Source organism: Hippopotamus amphibius, chromosome 2 (assembly GCF_030028045.1).
Source record: "Hippopotamus amphibius kiboko isolate mHipAmp2 chromosome 2, mHipAmp2.hap2, whole genome shotgun sequence".
Classification (NCBI taxonomy): Eukaryota; Metazoa; Chordata; class Mammalia; order Artiodactyla; family Hippopotamidae; genus Hippopotamus; species Hippopotamus amphibius.
In genome coordinates this window covers 107,347,297-107,370,380 of record NC_080187.1, presented here as the reverse complement: position 1 = coordinate 107,370,380, position 23,084 = coordinate 107,347,297, and the positions used below count along the sequence as shown (strand labels likewise).

The 23,084-nt window shown below is 38.4% G+C and overlaps 1 protein-coding gene across 15 annotated transcripts in view; it reads right to left on the bottom strand.

Moving 5' to 3' along the window:
• NEK1 (NIMA related kinase 1) overlaps window positions 1-23,084 on the bottom strand; it is a 226,719-nt gene that overhangs the window by 56,421 nt on the left and 147,214 nt on the right. For 13 of the 15 annotated variants that reach the window (XR_009051254.1, XR_009051255.1, XM_057721154.1 and 10 more), the window contains 4 exons: window positions 21,613-21,744; window positions 19,692-19,757; window positions 19,381-19,609; window positions 12,209-12,361 (listed from right to left, as the gene is read on the bottom strand). Coding sequence is in view for 12 of the 15 variants with exons in the window: in XM_057721154.1 (XP_057577137.1) it covers window positions 12,209-12,361; window positions 19,381-19,609; window positions 19,692-19,757; window positions 21,613-21,744 (580 nt within the window). In the remaining 3 variants the exon portion in view is untranslated. Of the gene's footprint in view, window positions 1-12,208; window positions 12,362-17,268; window positions 17,403-19,380; window positions 19,610-19,691; window positions 19,758-21,612; window positions 21,745-23,084 lie in introns of those variants that run through there. The other 2 variants (XM_057721163.1, XR_009051256.1) reach the window with 2 other exon arrangements.

Sequence of the window (23,084 nt, the reverse complement as noted above, 5' to 3'; positions counted from 1 at the left end):
AATCAAGAACATGGCTCTTTTATTCAACATTCTACTAAATGGCATTTTTGAAAGGAAGTTGTTAATTTTACTATAGTTCAATTTATTCAGTCCTTTTCTTTACATTTGGCATTTTTAAGGACAAGTTTAAAAGGACAAGCCACTAAAAGACAAAATATATTTACAACACATGTAACTAACAAAGGGCTTCTATCCAGGATATACAGAGAACTCCTAGAAACCAAAGAGAAACCAACATAATGGAAAAATAGTCAAGACATTTGAGTAGGCAATTCAAAAAAGAGCATATACATCTTAGTAAGAAATTTTTGGATATGACACCAAAGCAAAAACAAACAATCAACCAAAAAAAACCACAAAAAGCCACAGTGGGACTACTACATCAGAGTAAAAAACTTGCACAGCAAAGGAAAAATCAACGAAATAAAAAGGCAACGTACGGAATAGGAGAAAATATTTGCAAATTATATATTTGATAAGAAGTTAACATCAAAATATTTAAGTAACTCATACAATTCAACAGCAAAAAAAAGGGCAAATTAAAATTTCTGCCATTATTAATTAATGATAGCAATTTAAAAATGGGCAAAGGAACTGAATAGACATTTCTCAAAAGAAGACATATAAATGTCCAACAGATATATGAAAAGGTGCTCAACATCACTAATAATCAGGGAAATGCAAATCAAAACCACAATGAAAGATCATCTCACTCTTGTTAATATAGCTATTATCAAAAAGAGAAGAGATGACAAATACTGATCAGAATGTGGAGAAAAGGAAACCCTTGTGCACTGTCGGTGGGAATGTAAATTGGTGCAGCCACTATGGAGAACACTATTAAGGTTCCTCAAAAAATTAAAACTAGAACTACCATATGATCCAGGAATTTCACTTCTGTTTATCTAAAGAAAATAAAATCAATATCTTGACAAGATATCTGTACTCCTATGTTCACTGCAGCATTATTCACAGTAACCAAGACATGGAAACAACCTTAAGTGTCAATGAATGAATGGATAAAGAAAATGTGGTATGTACACACACACACACACACACACACACACACACACACAATGGAATATTACTCAGCCTTAATAATGAAGGAAATCCTTGGAAGATATTATTCTAAGTGAAATAAGCCAGACAAAGAGAGACAAACACTGCATGATATTACGTATAACTGGAATCTAAAAAAGTCAGACTCACAGAAACAGACAGTAGAATGGTGGTTGCCAGGGGCTATAAGGTGGGAAAAATGCAGAGATGTTGGTAAAGGGTACAAACCTTTAGTTATAAGACGCGTGAAATTCTAGAGATTGAATACACAACATGGTTAATTACAGTTGCCAGTAATGTATAGTACACTTGAAATATGCTGAGAGTAAATCTTAAGTGTTCACATCACACACACAAAATGCTAAATATGTGCCGTGATTGCTCGATTGTGGTGATCATTACATGAGGTATATTTATGCCAAAACACCATGCTGTACACCTTAAACATACACAATTTTTAAAATCTGTCAATCGTAACTCAGTGAAGCTGGAAAAAGAGTTAAAAGCCATATGGATGGTTGTTTTACTTTGGATACTATTCCCGCAGCCACACCCAGCTGCAAAAGGAAGCTGGGAAATGTCTCTGCCTAGACAGCTATGCACCAACCCAAACCCAAAGTGGGCATGGGGGGAGGCTAGCATAAAACTGAAGTTGGGGACACTGGACAATGCTGGATAATAGCAATTTCTGCCACACCTGGATGTGCACACACACACACCCCCATGTCCCATAGATGTCAGTAAAATGGAGGAATATATCAAGAAAAAGGAAGCCATGAGCTCCAGGCAGAGCTCTAACATCAGGACAGGTTAGGGGAGAGGCTGGATGATATCTTCCCATCAGGTCAAAGGAAAAACTGGTTTGGAGCAGGTCAGAGGGGATTCCAAAGAAATGGTTCCAAGAAGATAAGACCTATATAATACTTAATGTATCTGAATGATCTGAGAAGAGATAAACATATCCAGCGGAGAGTGTGGCAACAAACTGGAAATAAGTATGTAAAAAACAAAGCAACTATTCACTAAAGGGAAAACAAAATATTGTGTAAGAAAGAAAAGTAGTCATGGTACAGTTACCTCAGCTTTGATTAGAACATACCTGGTCAAAGTAATACTAACACTGTACAATGATTTCACCAAAATTACAAATATATTTGGAGGCTCTGGGGATAGAAAGCATAGTTGTATATGGTGAGATCAGGGAAGAAAAAAACAGATGGAGGAAAGGCAGCTAAATTCTTATCTTCCAAAGTAGGAAGTCCATACATAATGTCTATAACTACAAAAAAAAAAAAGTAAACATTTTTAAAAATCAATAAGTAATAGTATAGGTATAATGATTTATAATTATGTTGACAAATAAGAAAACAAAAGTTAAAAGAGCTGAAAGTGGTTGACATTGGAAAGCAGAAAATAAGGTGACAGGTGAGGTTTAGCAACTGCAGTTTTCGGTAACAGACTTACAAGGCTACTTGGCATTTTTAGTTATGTGTACAGATAACTTTTATAACAAGAGAACTAGACTGTTAAATAAAAACAAAATTTGGGGGTTGGGGTGGGATGAATTGGGAGACTGGGATTGCCATGTATACATTACTAATATGACAAAAATATCAAATTGTACATTAAAAAAATTATGATTAACAGGAACATAATCTCTAGGTAGCAAGGTTCTAGGTAATTTCAATTTTCTACAGAACAGTTTTTGCTATTTTCTAATGTTTTAGAAAGAAAATCTACTACTATAGTCAAGGGGAAAAAAAAGTTAGTTTAAAAAAATATAGGGACTTGTTTTCCTGGCCATGACAGTGTTAATCGCCCACTGAAAATAAGTATAAATGATGAACAAAAAAATATATTTAAAAAGCTGTTTGGAAGTGCTGGAGAGTAAGTGATGTAGGCAGGGCGCCCTGGGTCACGATTGAGAGTGGCCAACACTAACATGAGCGCCACTCCATCCCAGCTTCCCTGCGGGCACTTCCTAAATCCAACACCGGAGAAAAGAGACAAGCAAAAGTCAAGTCTTACTGGGCTAAGTCTGAGGCTACCAAAGTGACCCAGACTTCAAGGAAAAAAGTCACCAGAAAGAAACTCAAATCTGTATAAAAGTTCCTCTCAGCACAACAAAAAAATCCCCTCTATTTCCAGCTAACTCCTAAACTATGCATTCATTCACAAGCAACTCTCCAGGAAAACCAGCATAAAGCAGCAGCCAGGAGGATGACACGCTGGGCAAAGATGAGCGGCTAGCTGGTGTGGAGGAAGACTGGAGGTCAGGTCCCCGGACTGGGGAGGGAGCAGTGAACAAACATCTCCAGTGCTGAGACACGTCTCAGAGAGATCAAGGCATAGGAACAAGGGCTACCACTTGGAATAAGGTGAAACTCAGGGACACAAACAAGCAGGCCACAGCTAACTTCAACAGTATCAAGGTAATCTGCTGGCATTATTTAGTTTTAACAAGAAAACCTGATCTTTTTAGAAAGATAATATTAATAAGAGGCGATTAAATTTTTTCAACCACAATGTCTGGCATCCAATCAAATACTGTAGAACTCAGGTACAAAAATTCTACCCTGTGCCCTGGTTTTGTATAGTCTACAAGTGATGAAAAACATCTACTTCTAAAGGCTGTAGAAAAATTTAAAGAGAAGAATATGGATCATATGGACTCACAAAGCCTAGAGAATTTACAATCTCAGAATTTACACAAAAAGTTCATTGCTCTCTGTCATAAAGCATGGTTTATAAAAATGAAACAGGAAAAAAATGACTGAAAACCAAGAAAAGGGGCAAAAGAAACAGACGAGATCTAGCTAACAATACAAACAGATCTAGATGACTCAGTGTAAACAAATATTGATTGTTTAGTACAATAACAACCATAATAATAATGATGATGTCTTATGAGCTGTATAAGATATAAAAATAGAATATATAATCATAATAGCATAAAGGGTTAGAGGGGAATAAATAGCATAATATTGTTAAAAGGACTGTTTATGGTTTGAGAAGGGCTATAAATATGAAATTTAGGTATATATAAATGAGCACTTTGGTAGAAATTAAGTAAGGATGTAAACTGAAATCTTTAGGACCATGACAAAAGAGTAAATGAAAAACGTATAATTAAAAACATATAGAAGAAAAAAAAAACAGAAGAGAAAAATGAAATGCTTGATTAATCCAAAAGGAGGAATGGAAAGAATGAAAGGAATAAAAGAATAAAGAAACAAAGAACAGATGGGACAAATAAAAAACATACAGCAAGACTGCACATGGGCTAAATCAAACCAAAGCAGTAATTATGTTATATGTAAATAAATTAAACGCTCTGAAAAAAAGACCAAGATTGTGGGGCTGGATTTCAGATAAGATGCATTTAAACATAAGGAGTCAGAGAAAATGAAAGAAAAAAGCTACAGAAAAAGATATACTAAGGAAATATTAACCAAAAGAATGCTTGCTGGTGTAGCTCTGTAATAGGACATAAAGCAGCCTTTAAAGGAAGTAAGGTTACTATGGAGCCCTACACCAAAGTCACAATCTGGAGTTAACCTGATCCCCCAAAGCAACCTAATTTCCCAGAGTTAATCCGACCCCCACAGCGATCTTTGATTCATGACTTGGGCTAGCTGGTAACACGACCCCATATCAGGGAAGATACTCAGAAGATACTCACTCTACAGGACCCTAGCCTATCACCTAAAGACCCCTTTCGCCTTATGACACCCTGACCAATCAATTAATGCCATTTTCTTAGCAGGAATTTTCTTTGTCTTGGGGTTATAAAAGCTGCTGCGAGCCCACGAAGGCGTGGGCTCTCCCTGGTCTGCCAGGAAGTCGTCCCACTGTCTCTACAGTATCCCTTTCTCTCTAATAATCTTCCTTACATTCTGCCTTGTGTCTGGAAACTCTTTTCCAACCTATACTTGGACCCCAACAGTTACTAGAGATAAAAATGGACGTATAGTAACAATAAAGGGTCAGTGCAGTAGGAAGATGCGCAAAGTGATCAATGCAAAGATCTAAACAACTCAAGGCAACAATCTAAGTTGCTATGCACTAAACAACTTAGCTTCAAAATACTAAAAATCAAAAACTGAGAGACTTAAAAGGAGAAAGTGAAAAATCCACAAATACCCTTGGAGATATTAATGCTTTTCTCTCAGTACCTGATATAACAAGCAGACAAGTTAATCAGTAAAAAATACAGGAGATTTGAACATCATGATCAAACAACACAGAATATACATATATATGTGCGATAACTGTGACATACACATTCCTTTCAAATGCATGTGAAACGTTTACCAAAAGCGACCATAATTTGGACAAGAAAGCAAGTACCAAACATTTCAAAGGACTGAATTCATGCACACTATGTTCTGTAACCACAACACAGTTAGGCTATAAAGCCATAACAGAAAGATAATGAGAATAACCTCAAAATGTTAGGTAATTAAATGCAAAAGACTTGCAAGTGGTCCAATGACACAAAAGAAATCACAACATAAGTTAAATTCGTAATTTAAATTTTCCCACACAGAAAACTCTTAAGTCCAGAAGGTTTCACAGGTGAATTCTTACAAATCCTTAAGGAAAAAATAAATCTAATCTTTCACAAAGTTTTCCAGAAAATAGGAAAAATGGGAATATTTCTGTCAATAAAAAAATGTTGCCTTCCATATCAGTAAACAAAGGATGCTGCAGCCATCAAGCCTCACATTACAGCCGCCCCAAAGGCGAGCCTTGAAAGAACTCAGGATAGAAACATGATGCCCACCATCAGGCAGCCAGCCAGCGCAGCCACCCCCACCTCCTTCCGACTCCGCCTCCCACGATGCACCTGAGGGTCTCAGGATGAGAGAACACAGGACACTGGCCCCAGATAGCTGAGATGCACATCAAAGGAACGATTTCAGTGAGCCAAGACTCTTGCATCTTCCCATACACAGAAAAGCACTGAATTCCTTAACTTGAGATGTCTGGTTTTCTTGAATTAACAGTAATATTTTGAAGTTCTGACTACCTCGTCTTTGTTGCAAAAACCCCTATGTATCCTGTCTCCTCCCTTACCTTTTCAGAGTAGTCTCTCAGAGCTGTCTGAGAGGCTGCCTCCCAGGCTTAAGTGCTCAGTTTTGTCCATCAAATAAAACATAACTCTCAACTTTTAGGTTGTGCATTTTTTTTCAGTCGACTTTTCCCACCTTGTTTCATAAGTCAGGAAAACCTTAATATCAAACCATCACAAGCACTTCACAAGAAAAGAAAATTATAGGCAAACTTCTCTCATGAATTATTTTCGTGGTTAGAGGGTACAGGTGTGACATGTTAAGAAGGGAAGAATAGTCAAATTCAACAAAAATTTGTATAGCAACATCATCCATGGATTAAATATTTAAAGCCAAACAGAGAAATTCTGGGAAGACAGCAAAGAACATAGTTTTTTGTTTTTAATTTCCCTGAACCTCTCCACAAAACAGAACCAAATACCCATGAAGAACATCTAAAGAAAATCTAGGTGACCTCACAACCCCTAAAACACATGTGAACAGCAACAAATCACCAACATCCAGACTCAGGTGGTAACAGCATCTGTGCAGAGGAGAGCAGAAGGAAACAACAGGGCACCTGACAAGTATTCACAGGCAAGCACGACGGGCCAATTTAAGGAGAGAAGCTGAAACAGGAAGTGTTTTTGCACATTCCAGTTTTCATTTAAAAGGAAGGACCAGTGGAAAAGTCAGAAAGGGTGGGGCAGTCTGCTCCTAAGAATTCTCAAAACTAACCAACTGCAGCTCCCTTCGAGATCAAAGCCCCACATTGAGGAGAAATTGCTGGAAGGAAAATCCAAATGGATCTGTGCAGGGTTAACAGAAACAAAGGAAAGAGAAAGGGGGAAAGGAGCAGAGACACAAGAGCTCAGACTCTGTGAGGCCATGATTTTTAAACACGTCATGAAAATAACATGACAGGAAGCTCTAAGTTATAAAGTTAGAAAAGCTATTTTGATCCACTCTTTCTTCCTAAAATTTTAGCAAATCTAATTTCACATGAAAATAAGTAACACAATAGGATCATTGTTGAATTCTATACAAAGTTACTATAAGAAAGAAAAGAATAAGAAGTAGAATAATGTCCCTATAGATGTGTTTCCCAACTTCGGCACTATTTTTTTTTTTTAAATCTTTATTTATTTATTTGGCTGTGCTGGGTCTTAGCTGTGGCACTCGGGACCTTAGTTGTGGTGCACGGGCTCCTTAGTTGAGGCATGTGAACTCTTAGTTGCAGGTACACATGTGGGATCTAGTTCCCCAACCAGGGATTGAACCCTGGTCCCCTGCACTGGGATTACGAATTCTTACCCACTGGACCACCAGGGAAGTCCCCCAACTTCAGCACTATTGAGTCAGATAATTCTTTGTTGTGGGGGAGCACTTGTTAGAGTATGCATTCTGTGTGGCCTCTCCCCACTAGATACCTGTAGTACACTTATCAGTGACAACCAAGAAGTCTCCAGGCAATGCCAAGTGTCCTCTGTGGGCCAGAGATAATAAAAAACCATGAAACATATTAAAATTATAATCTACCATTTAAAAATTAAATAGAAAAACTAGGAACATAATAGAAGATATAAAAGAACAACATAAAGATTCAAAGTACAGTATAAAACAATTTACAGTGAGAAAAGAATCAGAAATGAGAGTTGATAGAGCTCAAGAAACTCTAGAAAAGAAGGAAAAATCTGAGAAAAAAAGATTCTAGAATAAACACAAGATCATATAAGCAAAATACACGTCTTAAGAGACATGGAAGGTAAATAACAGAAAAAACATTTTAATTAAAGAAAGAAATTGATAAAAAGGATTCAAGAGAAAGTGATAGGCAAAAAAGATTCAAGATATACATAGAAGCCCCTGAAGTAGAGTTAAGGAAAAGAACAAAGAACTCGAAAAACTATAATTCAAGAATATTTTCCTAAAATTGGAAGGGGAAAAGACTGGAAACCACATATTAAAAAATACACCATGGAAATTCCCTGGTTGTCCAGTGGTTAGGACTTCACGTTCTCACTGCCAAGGGCCTAAGTTCAATTCTTAGTCCAGGAACTAATATCTCACAAGCCGCTCAGTGTGGCCAAAAAACAAACAAAACCCCACACCATTATGAAGAAAACTACAAAACTATGACGCAAAAGATCAAAGAATAACTAAGTAAACGAAGAGATATTCCACGCTCATGGATATGAAGACTCAATATTGTCAAGATGTTACTTCTTCCCAACTTCATATATGGATTCAATGCAATTTCAATTAAAATCCCAGCAAGTTATTTTGTGGATATCGACAAAACCATTCTAAAGTTTACCTAAAGAATCAAAGACCCAGATTAGTCAACACAATACTGAAGAAGAACAAAGTTGGAGGACTAATACTACCCAACTTCAAGACTTACTAAAAGTTACAGTAATCAAGATAGTGTGATACTAATGAAAGAATAGCAAACAGATCAATGGAACAGAACCGAGAGCCCAGAGACAGACCCACACAAATACAGTCAACTAACATTTAACAAAGGAACAAAGGCAATTCAATAGAGAAAGGACAGTCTTCTTATCAACAAATGGTATTGGAACAACTGGACACCCACAGGCAAACAAACAAACAACCTTACACCCTTCACAAATACTAACTCACAACTGATTATAGACCTAAATGTAAAACTCAAAACTATAAAACTCCTAGAAGATAACATAGGAGAAAACTCAGATGCCTTGGGTTTGGCAGTGACTTTTTAGATACAACACCAAAGGCACAATCCATGAAAGAGAATTAATAAGCAGATTTCATTTAAATTAAAAAAACTTTTTCTCTGTGATTTCATGGCTTCTATCAAGCCATGAACAGTCATGGTGGAAACTAAAAGCATATGATTAAGTGAAAGAAGTCAGTCTGAACAGGCTACGTACTGTGATTCCAACCATACAACATTCTGGAAAAGGCACAACTATGAAGACAATATAAATCAATGGTTGCTAGGAGTGTGGGGGAGGGAGGGATAAACAGGTAGAGCACAGGAGTTTATTAGGGCAGGAAACTATTTGTATGATACTATAATGGTGAATAAAGGTCATTAAATAATTTTCAAACTTCATAGAAGTACAACATCAAGAGTGAACCCCTAAGGTAAACTATGGATTTGAGTGACAATAATGTGTCAGTGTCGATTCATCGATTATACCACATGCACCACTCTTGGCGGGGAGCAACGGTTAGGGAGGCTCTGCATGTACAGGAAGAAGGAAGTATATGGGAACTCTCTGTACTATCCGCTCAATTTTGCTGTGAACCGCAACTACTCTAAAACAAAACTCTATGAAAAGAAACAACAAATCACGTACTAAAAAAGCAAAAATAAAAACAAAATTCAATGACAAAACATATTTTAAGAAAATTGGATTTTAAAGAAAAAGATACCCTTTGAGTATCCAAACAAAAACAGCAAGTCATTTATAAGAAAAAGAAAGTAAGACTGTCACCAGATTTTCTGACAGCTACGTTTTATGCCACAATACAGCAGAGGTACCCATTAAAGACATTCAAGGAAAGGAAATGTAAGTCAAAGATTCACTTTAAGTTTAGCCAAATCTACCTTCAAGAATAAAGTCTTCACACAAATTTATGAACACGCAAAACCTCTGGCTGCACTGTTCACATGAGCTCCTCCTAAGAAATCTATCACAGAAGAGCTTCAACAATCAAAACGATGAAAGAGACACTGACATGAGGATTGGAAGACTAAAGACACTGCAAGTCCATCCTGTTTGACATTTAATCCACAAAATAATCCTTAATGACAGTGTTTGCAGTCTACACACACTCTGCCACATGTGACTTCCATGATGGAAACAACTGTGACGTCTTTGTCTTAAAATCCCAGCACAGAGCACATTCTTGTAAGTAAATGTAGTTAGAAGAACAATTTTAAAGACAGCGATGACAGCTCCGGGAAGCCTTCCACTATCGCAGATAAAGTCAATTACACAATCATCTCTGCACTACCTCTTAGCTTTGTGGTTACTTCTATTTTTGCCCTTTTCACGCAATATTATCCTTTATTTGTTTTCATATGTGTCTGTCCTCCGAGAGCAAAGACCATCTTTTACATTTTGTAGCTTTACCACCTAAGACAGAATAGTGTGCACAGCCAATTAATATTCAATAGCTGGTACACTGGATTTTAAAAAGGCAAATCATAGATTTTGCCAGTCATCAGTCAGTGGAGTATGACCATCAGACCTGCAGCGGACGGGAAGTGGCAAGTCCAGCCTTCTCCCCAGGGTTCTCCTGCTCACACAGCCTTGGTGCAGCTGGTGGATGAAGTGGGGGCCGAGAACAGGCTGGGGGAGGGGGTGTGCTCCAAGGGTGCAGAGCCAATGCCAAGACTGCCCACTGGCCCATACCAGTCCTTGAGGCAGTGTTGAACTTCTAGCACACACCAGCACTGTGACCCTAAGGGTTTGGCTCCCAGTCTGGGGTACCTGACCACCACTGTTTGGGTGACCTGAGGAGCATTAAGGCCTGTTTGGTCATGTGCAGCCAGCTCCCTCAGCCATGACAGCCAAGGATGGTGTGGGCACCAGGCCCTGAGGGAGCCACCAATGAAGAGCTGCCTCCTCAGGGAAACCTGGGCAATGGGGGGAGGACCCAGACCAGGTGCTGGACAAACCCTCCATGGCAACAGATGCACAAATAAAAAAAAAAAAAAAAAAAAAAGGCAAATCATAAAAAAAATTTTTTTTCAGTTCCAATTCTATTTGTATGAAGGAAAGTCCCACTTTCACACTACCTAAGTATTATATACCATTACCACGTTTATTTAAGCAACAAAAATTTTACATAAGAGGAATCTGAATCTGGTGTTTTAAAAGTAATAGTTCCAACGAGAATGAACATATTTAGGAATTTTAGACTACAAAATAATATAAAATTTTTATTATTTTTGAAAATGTTTTAGCCTGGAGGCATTTTTTCTGAATAAAGCCTGGGGCATTTTGAGAATAGGCTCAGACTGAGAAGCAAGAATTTGTTACTAGTAATTCTGGTTGTGATTGGTATTTGGCATCAACTGCACAACTTCCAGACCCAAGAGTGTGAAAGAATTACTTACAAATATGTGTACTTGTGTACTTGCCCTTTTTTTCAAACAAATGATTATATATACTTTATTCAAATTGGGTTTTTTCTTTTAATATTAAAGAAATGCTATAATGATTAGTGGCTGGGAGTTTTGCTCTTAATAAGGAAAGAACAATCTACTTTTGCTACTTCAGTAACAAGTGTGTAGGTTCATTTCTGTAGCTAATTGTCAGCATCTGGCTAATTCCTTTTTATACAAAGTGAATAGATTCACCTGCTAGGTCATTCTTCTGTCAGTTTTGGATATAAGTGCCACTCTAAGCTTTAAGGAGAGGCAGATAAAAAGAAAGAGAGGGCGGGAGCAAGAGTGAACACACAGAAAAAGTGAAATACACACACATTCAAGCCTTGACACAACTTCAAAACAGAAAAACGATATTCGACTGCCTCTTGGTTTGAATAAACTGTTAACTCCTAAAACACCTGTTTTATAACAGGAAAACTCTCTCCTTTTTGTGTAGCTGTAACACTGAGACCCACCACACTCATGGACCACAAATGTGTTCCTCTTGCCTCACAACAACACATCCTCCCAGGCCCAGGATAACGTCTGCTGTACCTACGACAGTATCTTTTAGTCCTTCAGTTTACTTAACTTCTGACTCCCCATTAAACATACACGATACCTCTCAACACACTGCTCCTTCATCTTTCTTCATGTGAAACAGCATTCTGACTGCTCTCTTTTTCCGGCTCCCCTTCTCCCAAATACTGTTCCCTTTCTTTTATTTTTAGATCCCACCGAGGTTATATCAGATCAAAACTCAAGACTACCATTTGAGACAGCTCCCCAGAAAATGCAACCATTCTCCATCTAACTAGAAAATTATTGTAAGAAAAGATAATTTGTTACAAATAATTCATTTAAAATTGACACCTCTTTAAAAATACAATTTGATTTTTAACATTACTTCTAATATAGAAAAATAACTAGTTGCTCTGCTCACCACTTCTAATAGTTGTGCTTTCCAACAGTTCTGTCTGAAGTTGTAGTTCAGCTTCTCCAAGTATCTTTAGAACAGAATCTGTAGGACTTTTTCCCCAAACTTTTCTTGGAGATCCACCAGGATCTAATTTAATAACCTCTCCCACTGTGTGTTCTAGAAGAAAAAGACAAAAAAAATTTCAATGTTAGGACATAATAACAATACTCCATTATAAGGCAGATTTAAGATATTCTTGAGTGGTTCACAGGAAAAAAGGTTACATCACAAAGCGAACATAATGATGGTGCTTAAAAACAGACCTAGAGATTACTAAACTAAGTGAAGTCAGATAAAGACAAATGTCATATAATATCACTTATATGTAGAATCTAAAACAATGGTACAAATGAACTTCTTTACAAAACAGAAACAGACTTAAGTCTTTGAAAACAAACTTACGGTTATCAAAGGGGAAAGGTGAGGGGAAAGGATAAATTAGAAATTTGGGATAAACATAAACACACTACTCTATATGAAATAAACAACAAGGGCCTACTGTATAGCACAGGGAATTCTACTCAATATTCTGTAATAACCTATAAGGGAAAAGAATCTGAAAAAGAATGGATATATGCATATACTTAACTGAATCCCTTTGCTGTATACCTGAAACTAACACAACATTGTAAATCAACTATATTCCAATATAAAATAAAAATTAAATTCAAAAATAAGTCATCAACACACAAAAAACAAAACAAAACCCAAAAAAAGGACTTTCAGGGAATGAGTAATAAATGATAGAACAGAAGTAACTAATACTACTACTAATAAATATACCTAAAGTTGCCTTTTAAAACACTTATGAATTAAACTCTAGTTTTAGGGAATACAAAAATGGAAAAAACAAATTATGTTTCTATAAAGTTTTCATTTGAGAAAAAAATTTTTTTAAAAACCTAAGATAACTAAGAATAATTTGGGGTAGTACAAAAATAGATAAAATATAAATTAATACTTTGTTTCTGTAAATTTCATTAAAGAGAATAGAAAAAAATTTCCTAAGATAAATGTGCATATGGATTAAAGTAGAGAAAAGGAACCCTCCTGCACTGTTGGTGGGAATGTAAGTTGGTACAGCCACTATGGAGAACAGTATGGAGGTTCCTTAAAAAACTAAAAATAAAACTATCATATGACCCAGCAATCCCACTCCTGGGCATAAATCCAGAGAAAACCATAATCCAAAAAGAAACATGTACCACAATGTTCATTGCAGCACTATTTACAATAGCCAGGACATGGAAGCAACCTAAATGTCCATCAACAGACGAATGGGTAAAGAAGATGCGGCACATATATACAATGGAATATTAGCCATAAAAAGGAATGAAATTGAGTTATTTGTAGTGAGGTCGATGGATCTAGAGTCCGTCATGCAGAGCGAAGTAAGCATAAAAATAAATACCGTATGCTAACTCATATATACGGAATCTAAGATGCAGATGTAGAGAATGGACTTGAGGACACGGGGTGGGGGGTGAAGGGGAAGCTGGGACGAAGTGAGAGAGTAGCACTGACATATATACACTACCAAATATAAAACAGATAGCTAGTGGAAAGCTGCTGTATAACACAGGGAGATCAACTCGATGATTGGACATGACTTAGAGGGCTGGGATAGGGAGGGCAGGAGGGAGTCACGGGAGGGAGGGCATACGGGGATATATGTATAAATACAGCTGATTCACTTTGCTGTACAGCAAAAACTGGCACAACAGGGTAAAGCAATTATATTCCAATAAAGAGCTAAGGGAAAAAAAAAGGCGGGTAAACAACTATTTAAAAAAAAAGTAGAGAAAAGTATTTCTAAGAAAATTTGTTTTACCTTATTTATCATAAGCAGGCAACTGATACTTCCTTTTTGACAATAATAATTTGGGGTAAACCTTTTTAATAAAATTTAGCAAAGCAAAAACCAGAAAATCACCTATTGAAGTTTGAGTCTTTGGAACATTTGGTAATAATACCTGAAACATATAGGTACCTAGCAGTAATACACAGGATACTATTATGGGGTATAAGTCACATAAACTTTCAAAGGTGAACATACATATTGATGAATACATATTGATACAAATGTTTGTGTATTAGCCCATGAAAGTAAATACCTGCAAATTAGCAGGTAATATTCAGTTTTGTTCAGGCAACATGATTACCAACAAGGAACAATTTTTAAAAGGATGGTTAAAAAAAGTAAAGAACCCAGAACAGACCCATAACTTACAGCCATATGGTGCTTGATAAAGGTGCCAAAGCAATCTAAATGGAGGTAGGGGGATGGAAGGAGAGGACCCGGACTGTGCACAGAGACATTGTGAAGAGCTCAGCTACGAGGAGGACTTCAGAAATGGGGGGAAAGTTGAACAGTAGGGTCAGAAAGAAAACATGGAGGCAGCCAGGTAGAGGACTTGAGAAATAGGAGAGGGGAGGAGGGCCATGGAATAGAAAGGGCGGCTGGACCTCAGCAAGCTGGAAGTGAGCTGCGAGGAGGCAGAAAGAAGGACAGTGAGTGGCAGGGAAACCAGAGGGTGCCCAGCACAGGCACCGGAAAGGGACGTGGATTTTCATGCTTGGTGCAACCGAGGTCAATCAGGTACTAAAATGAGTGCCAGGCTGTATTTTTTATTCTCAAGGCTCTTTTTCATTAACGTTCCACTACCCAGCACAACCCTCCATCTCTCTTCCCCTCACAGCTCAGCTTCTAGAAGAGGCTCCTTTCTCACCTTCTTTAATCCCCGATTCTGTTTCTGCCCCCAGCTCTCATCAAGGTCACAAGGTCTCTTCCAACAAACCCAGGACAGATTTTCTAGCCCTCATCTTGCCAGCTCTCTTCCTTTTAAATCCATACCACACTCTCAATTTTCCTAACTCTGATGCTTTCTCGTTTGTTTCTCAAAGTTCTTGCTCTGACAAACTCATGGAAGAATTTCCCATGAAGCCCTTACAAGTCTGTCCCAGAGTATCTCTTAAATATGTCCTTTTATTATCCCTCAGGAACGTAGTTAACGTCTTCAGTTTTTATCTAGATTAGTGCAATAGCCTCTAAAAACTGGTCTCAAGCACGTCCACCCCCAGTAAGGTGGAACAGGGTGACCCAGAGTTATGCTACTGCCTGGATAACCAAAAGAACTGGACAAGATATATAAAACACCAGTTTCAAGACACTGCACAAGAGATAAGAGGTAAGAACGCGGATCCTGAGAGAAGAGAAACAAGCAAGACAATTCCTATGATGGCCCTACCTGCTGCCTTGGGAGTTCCAGCTGCAGCTCAGCAGGTGGACCCAAGCAGAGCCCAGCAGATCCCCCGAGTTCAGGTGACAGAGCTGGGACCCTTGGGAGACCAAGGCAGAAGAAAGAGAAGTCCAGAGACTTCTAGAAGGTAGCCCTTGAGCATTCAGCAGAGCAGTGAAGGGAGCAAATGTGTGAAGGAATGACCTTAGGTAGGGAAAGAACCACCTGAAAGACTACAGGGAACACAGGACATGAAACACTGCTTGTTCCCAACAGCCAGACTGGGAAGTATCATAATTTATGGTATACTGGGCACTCAGAAGGGCGTTATCTCTGTGGCAGGGAGAATTCACACTCGAGTAAATGTGACCCTGCTTTCACCTAACAAATCTTTGTTTTGTTTTTTAAATATTTATTTATTTATTTTATTTAGCTGCGCCAGGTCTTAGTTGGAACATGCAAAATCTTTAGCTGCAGCATGCGGACTCTTAGTTGCAGCATGCAGGATCTAGCTCCCTGGTCAGGGATCAAACTCGGGCTCCCCTGCATTGGAAGCTCAGAGTCTTAACTGCTGGACCACGAGGGAAATCCCTCACCTAGCAAATATTAAAAACAAGACCTAAATGAATCAAACTGAGCCCAATTAACTTAACTATGTTCCAGAACAAAGCTCCAGAATAATTACAAAAACACAAAAAAACCTAGCATTATCAAGGTAAAATTTACAACATCCGGCATCCAATCAAAAATTGACAATCATGCAAAGAAGCAGAAGAATATGACCCATAATGAGGAGAAAACTTAACCAATCAAAATGCACTCACAACCAAGACAGACATCAGTATTCACAGACAAGCACACTAATGAAGCTTTTACAACTGTACTCTGTATAATCAAAACATTAGGTACGGACATGAGATGAAATTTCTAGAGATGAAAACCACGATATCTGAGATGAAAAATACATTAGATGGGATTAATAGCAGATTAGACAACGCAGAAAAAAAGTAAGTGAATTTGAAACTATCCAGAATGAAACGCACAGGAAAAACCAGAACCTTAAACAATGAAAAGCTCATCAGTGAACTATTGGACAACTTAATATACGTGAGGCTGCAGCCCCCAGAGAAGGGGGGAGGAGGCACAGAAAAATGTCTGAAGAAATATTGGAAAAGACGTCTCCAATCTGATGAGAATAGTAAACCACAGATCCAAGATGCTCAGTGAACCTCAAGGAAAAGAAACATGAGGAAGACCACAGCAAAGCGCTTCACAGTCAAATTGCTCAAAACCAGTGATAAACACAAGCCTTAAAAGCAGTCCCAGAGCAACATCATGTTATGGAGAGAGGAGCAAAGATAAGAATCTGATTTCTTGTTAGAAACAAGGAGAGTAAGTGGACAACGCAGCAACATTGTTAAAGCACTGAAAGATGACCCTGTCAACCTAGAACTCTATCCCAGAGAAGACTTCTTTTAAAAATTAAGGTATACATTTTTTAAATTAAAAAAAATTAAATTTACCTTATAAAATTATATAATTAAATCTATATTAATTTAAAAATAAGGTATAAAATTAAGTAAACATACTCTTAAGTATACAAAAGTTGAAAGAATCTATCACCTGCATTTGCAAGAAACATCTTAAAAGAAGGTCTTCAGTCAGAAGGAAGATAATACCACATGGATATATAAATCTGAACAAAGAAATGAAGAATACCAGAAATGGTAACTACATGGATAAATACAAAAAAGGCTTTTTTTCTTAGTATTTACGTCTCTTTACAGGATAAGGAGAGCTCTGACTCCTGGGAAGATGGAGTGATGAGCAGGCGTCAATCATGCCCACACTGACACAGCTCTGAGGACCAGGACCCGGGCGGAAGCAGCTACGTGAGGACACCGAGCAGCAGCTGGCAGCTGGATGAGCGAACAAGACAGAAACTCTCAGGAACGGGCCTGGGGGAACCCTGATGCTTAGAGAGAGAGAGGGTGAGGATCTTTCTCTCTTCCCTCTGTCGCCTCCCTTCCAGCCCCCACACGCTGTGACGGCTAATCAGAACCCAGAGCAGGTAAAGCTGGGGGAGGATGCTTCTGTCCTGTTTGGTGGAGACCTTACCAGAGGGTGGGGCCAACTCCCACTGCTGCTGCCTCTGGCTCCTGGCCACATGGCTTCAAGTGCAAGGCAGAGTGCGGTATCCAGAGGCTCAACTTTCTGACCAGAGGACCAGAGACAGAAAACACCAGGGAGACAGTACAGATAAGGAACTCAAGAAAGCATCCCCCTGAAGCTGTGTGCTATTACCTGAGCTCACCTCCTGTGCACACATGGATCTGAAACTATTCTGCGTATCAAAGACTGAAAACTGAGCCAACAAACCAATGACCACCCAGGTCCCAGGCCAGTCACTGCATGGTACACGCCGGACAGATCAAAGCAGCACTGCCAGGCTCCGAAAAACAAGCCGGTATTGAAAGCACAGGACACAGACAGCAGATGGGAACATGTGACCTGACTCTAACTGGGCCTACTGCAAAACTGTCAATATTCTCCATCAGATGTAAACAAGACCCAGAGTCTCATAGGAGAATATTCAGAATGTCTAGGATACAAGTCAAAATTACTCAGCATAAGAAGAACCAGGAAAATCTTAACTCCCTTGGGAGGTGGCTACTAGCAGCTGACAGCAATGCAACACAGATGCGAGCATGATCTAACAAGGATTTTAAACAGTTGTTATAAAAACGCCCTGGGAGGCAATCATGAGCACTCCTGACAGCAAAGGAAAAAGAGAAAGTCGGAGAGAAGAAAGGAGATATAAAGGCAATTTTATGAAATTAAAATTTCAGCGTCCCTAAAAAAAAACTATACCGGCAACACAGCCACACAAGTACATTTGTACAGCGCCTGCTGCTGCTTCTGAGTGGTGATGACAGAGCAGAAAACTGGCAGCACATCCACATGGCCCGCGAAGCCTTAGGCTATTTCCTACCTGGCCGTGGACAGACTGTTCTGTAGGCATGGTCAGCTTAAGCTGCAGCCCCTTCGTGTCCTGGGCCCACCTGCCTTTCCCTCTCCTGAGGCTTCAGGGATTCTCACCTTTGCATCCTCGCTGAGCTGCATCTGGCTTCCCCGGGTCCCAGATGCTCTCCTCCCGGGCTCACGCATCTCACCCCTCAGCACACTACACTTTCCAGAAACCACCTCCTGGCGACCGACTGATGCCCTGACACGCGCTTTGCTCTCAGGCAGGGGCTCTGTCTCAACCACTGTGGTGTCCTCGGTGCTCAGGAGCGTGTGTGTCAGGTAGTGGGACTCAGTACACAACTGCTTGCTGTGGAGTCTGTGGACTTGTCTCTAGCGCAAGAAAGAATTCTACCAAAATGGTCCATCAGAAAACTCATGTAGAACTGTAGTTAGTTAGGTGATGGACAGACCGGCCCTTCAGAAAGTGAGCCCCCAACGAGCACGAGTCTCTGTCGGTCCCCTGCTGCACCCCCAGTGCTGGGGACAACTCGAGAAAAGGGCAGGGGCTCAGGAATGATCGCTGAGCAAAGGGGTCACTGCATGAGACCCTCTCAACACCCCTGCTCATTCTGAGACTTTGCTGAAGTTTTACTACTCTGACTCTTACCAAGAATGACTCGTGGTAACAGATGACTCTAATGTGGGAGAAAGGGCTAAAGTAGTAGAGTTTAAACATGTGCCATTAGTTCCCACTCTCACACTGCAGACTGTTGTGAAAAACTCTTGCCATGTTATTTAAAGCTGAATCATTTTCTCCATGTTTCACTTATTACAGAAATCCTTCCAGCCTCTCTCGAAGCGTGCCTCGCCTGAATGTGCCTGGTGTGTGCTGGGCCACACCAGACAGGACAGGAGCGCACTCATACGCACTTTCAGTCTCAGAGAAGGACGAGTCCAGTGCTAATTCATCCACAGGAATCACCAGGTGGCCTCCGGCCTCCCATTTCTTGCGATCTGACGAAACTGATTTTTCTTTCTCCTGCTCTTTGGTGTCTTCGTGAACAATTATCACACTCGTTTCAGAAGGACTCTGCTGTCCCTTTTCATCTTCTTGAGCTTTAAGATTCTGATTTAATCTACGTAGTATTTCGCGCTTACTCTGAAACAGTTAAAATGTTGTATTTTAACAGGTATACAATTAAGTAAAATGATGAGAGAGAAAATCTGATAATTGTACCTACTGAAATAGCATTGTTAGTCTTCTGCATCTCTTCTGAGGTTTCCTGGGCATCAGTTAAACTGCTGTCCTTTAAACACAGATAGTTACAGAGTAAGAAATAGTGTTATTTTAAAAGCCTACCTTAAAATTTTTGATATTTTTACTTTTTGTTTTCATCAACATTTCATGCTCCTTGTGAATTTTTTCATTCCTATAAAATGTTAACACAGCTTCCTTTATCATCAGCAATGAGAAATAGTTACATATTATCTTATAGATCATCTTACAGATACTAGAAGAGCCAATTCTCAATTATTTGCCGTATTTTTGGATTACTTGATCACATATTTAACTATATTCTTTTCCTCTTTGGCACCTGATTCTTAGTAATTTTAAATTTACTGTAGAAATTTTTTAAATTAATGCATACACTCAATTAAAGCTAGGGAAGTTTTGATGGATGAATAATTCAAGACAGGCTGTGTTATTTTGAAGCTGTCTTTATGTTTCAGGTACACATATTCTTATTAAGCCATACTACTTACTAAACATAATTGAGAACTGGCTTTTCTCCCTAAGCAAAGAGTAAAAATAAAGAGTTCTGAGTCCTTAGTACTAATGATAAAATAAATTTTGTTTTTGATTAGTATAATCAGAGTAATCGAGACCACTTAGAACTTTTAAATATATGAAAAGAAAAAATTAGTACTTGTGAAAACTATGAAAGCAAAGGTATCTGGAAGACTCAGGGTAAGGAAAAGCAGTTTCCAAAGTTTTAAGTAAGTGATATTTAGCAAGAAAACATATAAAGAAAAAACATTCAGTTACATGGATTACCTCAAATTTTATTAAACAGTGGTCAGTCTTAAAGTAATACATGTAAATCAGACAAAGAGCATTTTACCCAGTAAAGTGGCAGGAATTAGCAGTCGCTACAACCAGAGAGGTGAGCAGCTACGTGGGATGTGAGACTGGGGACCAGGGAGGGCCCACACAGTGGCATCTGAAGTTGGAGTGAACAACGCAGCACACAGTTGTTATCAGAGAGAAGAGGAGACTAAACCCGCCTGAACAACAATGGTTTCCCGTATGAAGTGACCAAGACTGGTATTTCCCACTCAATCTTATTTTCAAGATAAACACAAAGGTTGTAAAAAATTGGTGTGCCAATAACCTCCGTGCTGTCTGCAAAAACTAAGTGAAATTCAATAAATATAAGGCTCAGGCTTCAATGGCAAGGAAGGAGAGAGTCAGGTTAACGTGTGACATGGCTCAGGAGACTCCTCCCTCGGCCTGCGGGGCTCTAGGCTGAAATTCCACTTCATGAGCCCCTTCCCTGAACCTCAGCACAGAGTTCTTCACATTTCAGATGGGTACTCAACACGTACTTCCAAGTTTAAACTTTTTACTTGCCCACAGTTCTCTGTTTTACTATCCACATGACATGATAAGAGATTAAAAAGTAGAAGGTTAAAGAAATAATTGATGAATTAAGTGTAATTATGGTGAGTCCTCTAACATTTGCTATGCCAAAAAGCTTTAAATACATGTACACACGTCTTGGACATTATTCCCAGAGTTAAGTCCCAAAGAGACACTATTTTTTAAAAAGTGAACCTTTGCTATTTATGAGTACTAGGGTATAAATTGTTTTTTGCATTTTTTTCCATACATTTCTATATATATATATTTTGTTCAAGACTCTTTTAAAGTAAAAAAAGAGAATCATTTTAATACATTCTTACCTACCAAGTGGTCTTAGATATAAAACCTAAGAGCAGTGAGGCTCCAATATTCAGCGTAAACCATACATGAAAATCTTAAGAAGTAATTTTTTCCCTTGAAAAACCTAATGGAACATTAGGAATTAATGTAATTTCATTAAATTTAATCCTTTTAATAATCTTTTGACTTTGAGGAGTGGTAAATTTTAGGAAACTTACCATACCCATTTCTTTCAAAGCTGAAGTCACAGAAATAACAGGTCTTATCTGTTGCTTTGATGGAGAGCCACCTGCTTCCTGCTGCACTGAAGGTGGAGACATATCAGAATTCTTTACTCCTTTGGCCACCAACTGTAATAAAGAATGTAAGTACACTGGGGAATTTGTATTTGCATGAAGAGATAAAATGGTGTATGTAAGATCACTCTCTATGCACTCTAACCACAAGGAGTTTTTTTCCTTCCTCAGTTTTTATTGTGCAAGGCAACATACTAGGTGCTGGGGAAAGATCAGCGAATACAGAGAAACATGTCTGGCCTCACATGTAAACATAATCACATGTTGCGTGGTACAAAATAACTCCTTCCCACTGCATTAAAAATGTCTCACAAACTGCCTTCTGAAAGATTAAACATTAGGCCTCTTACTCTAATTTTAATCCAATATAAAATTTGGCGAGAAGAAAAAAAGATTATTTACTAATCTTATACTTTAAAAAGAAATGCTTCTGCAAATTCTAAAAGTTTGGCATAATCTTAAAGTCTAAACATCAATCATCCAACATGAGAGCTCTGATTATAAAAGTGTCAACATAAATAAGAAAGGAAGAACTGAAAAGTACAGGTAATAAGATTTACTGCACTAAAAATACCATTTGTTACATTGATATATGTTTTTGCTTTTATCTTGCCATTTAGATTCTGTAAACAATGTGAAATAATGTTCTGAACTTCCAGTAAATATAAGGAAACGGCATTTTGCAGCATGTTTATAGGAACATGACAGCAAGTCACTCCCAACTTCTCTCTCTTCTCCAAATCAGTAAACAAGAATTTCTGATGAGTAAATATTTCAAACGCAATATTTATTGAGCATCTTCTAAGCATAAGATAGTAATCCAATTCTAATATTAAGTTTTCTGGACTTTCATTTTACACCAATATCTATTTTGTTCAAAAGAAGATGGAAATAGCCAACACGGTATTGAAGGAGAAGAACTAAGTTGGAGGAATGATACTACTTGACTTCTACCAAGACTTACTAGAAGCTACAGTAATCAAGATAGCATGATACTAATGAAAATAGATCAATGGAACAGAACAGAGAGCCCAGAAACAGACCCACACAAATACAGTCAACTAACATTTAACAAAGGAGCAAAGGCAATTCAATGGAAAAAGGACAGTCTTCTTATCAACAAATGGTGCTGGAACAACTGGACACCCACAGGGAAACAAACCACCTTACACCCTTCACAAATATTAACGTACAACTGATTACAGACCCAAATGTAAAACTCAAGACTGTAAAACTCCTATAAGATAACAGAGGAGAAAATCCAGATGACCTTGGGTTTGGCAATAACTTTTTAGATACAACACCAAAGGCACAATCTATGAAAGAGAATTAATTAAGCTAATTTCGTCAATATTAAAAAATTTTGCTCTGTGAAAGACACTGTCAAAAGAATG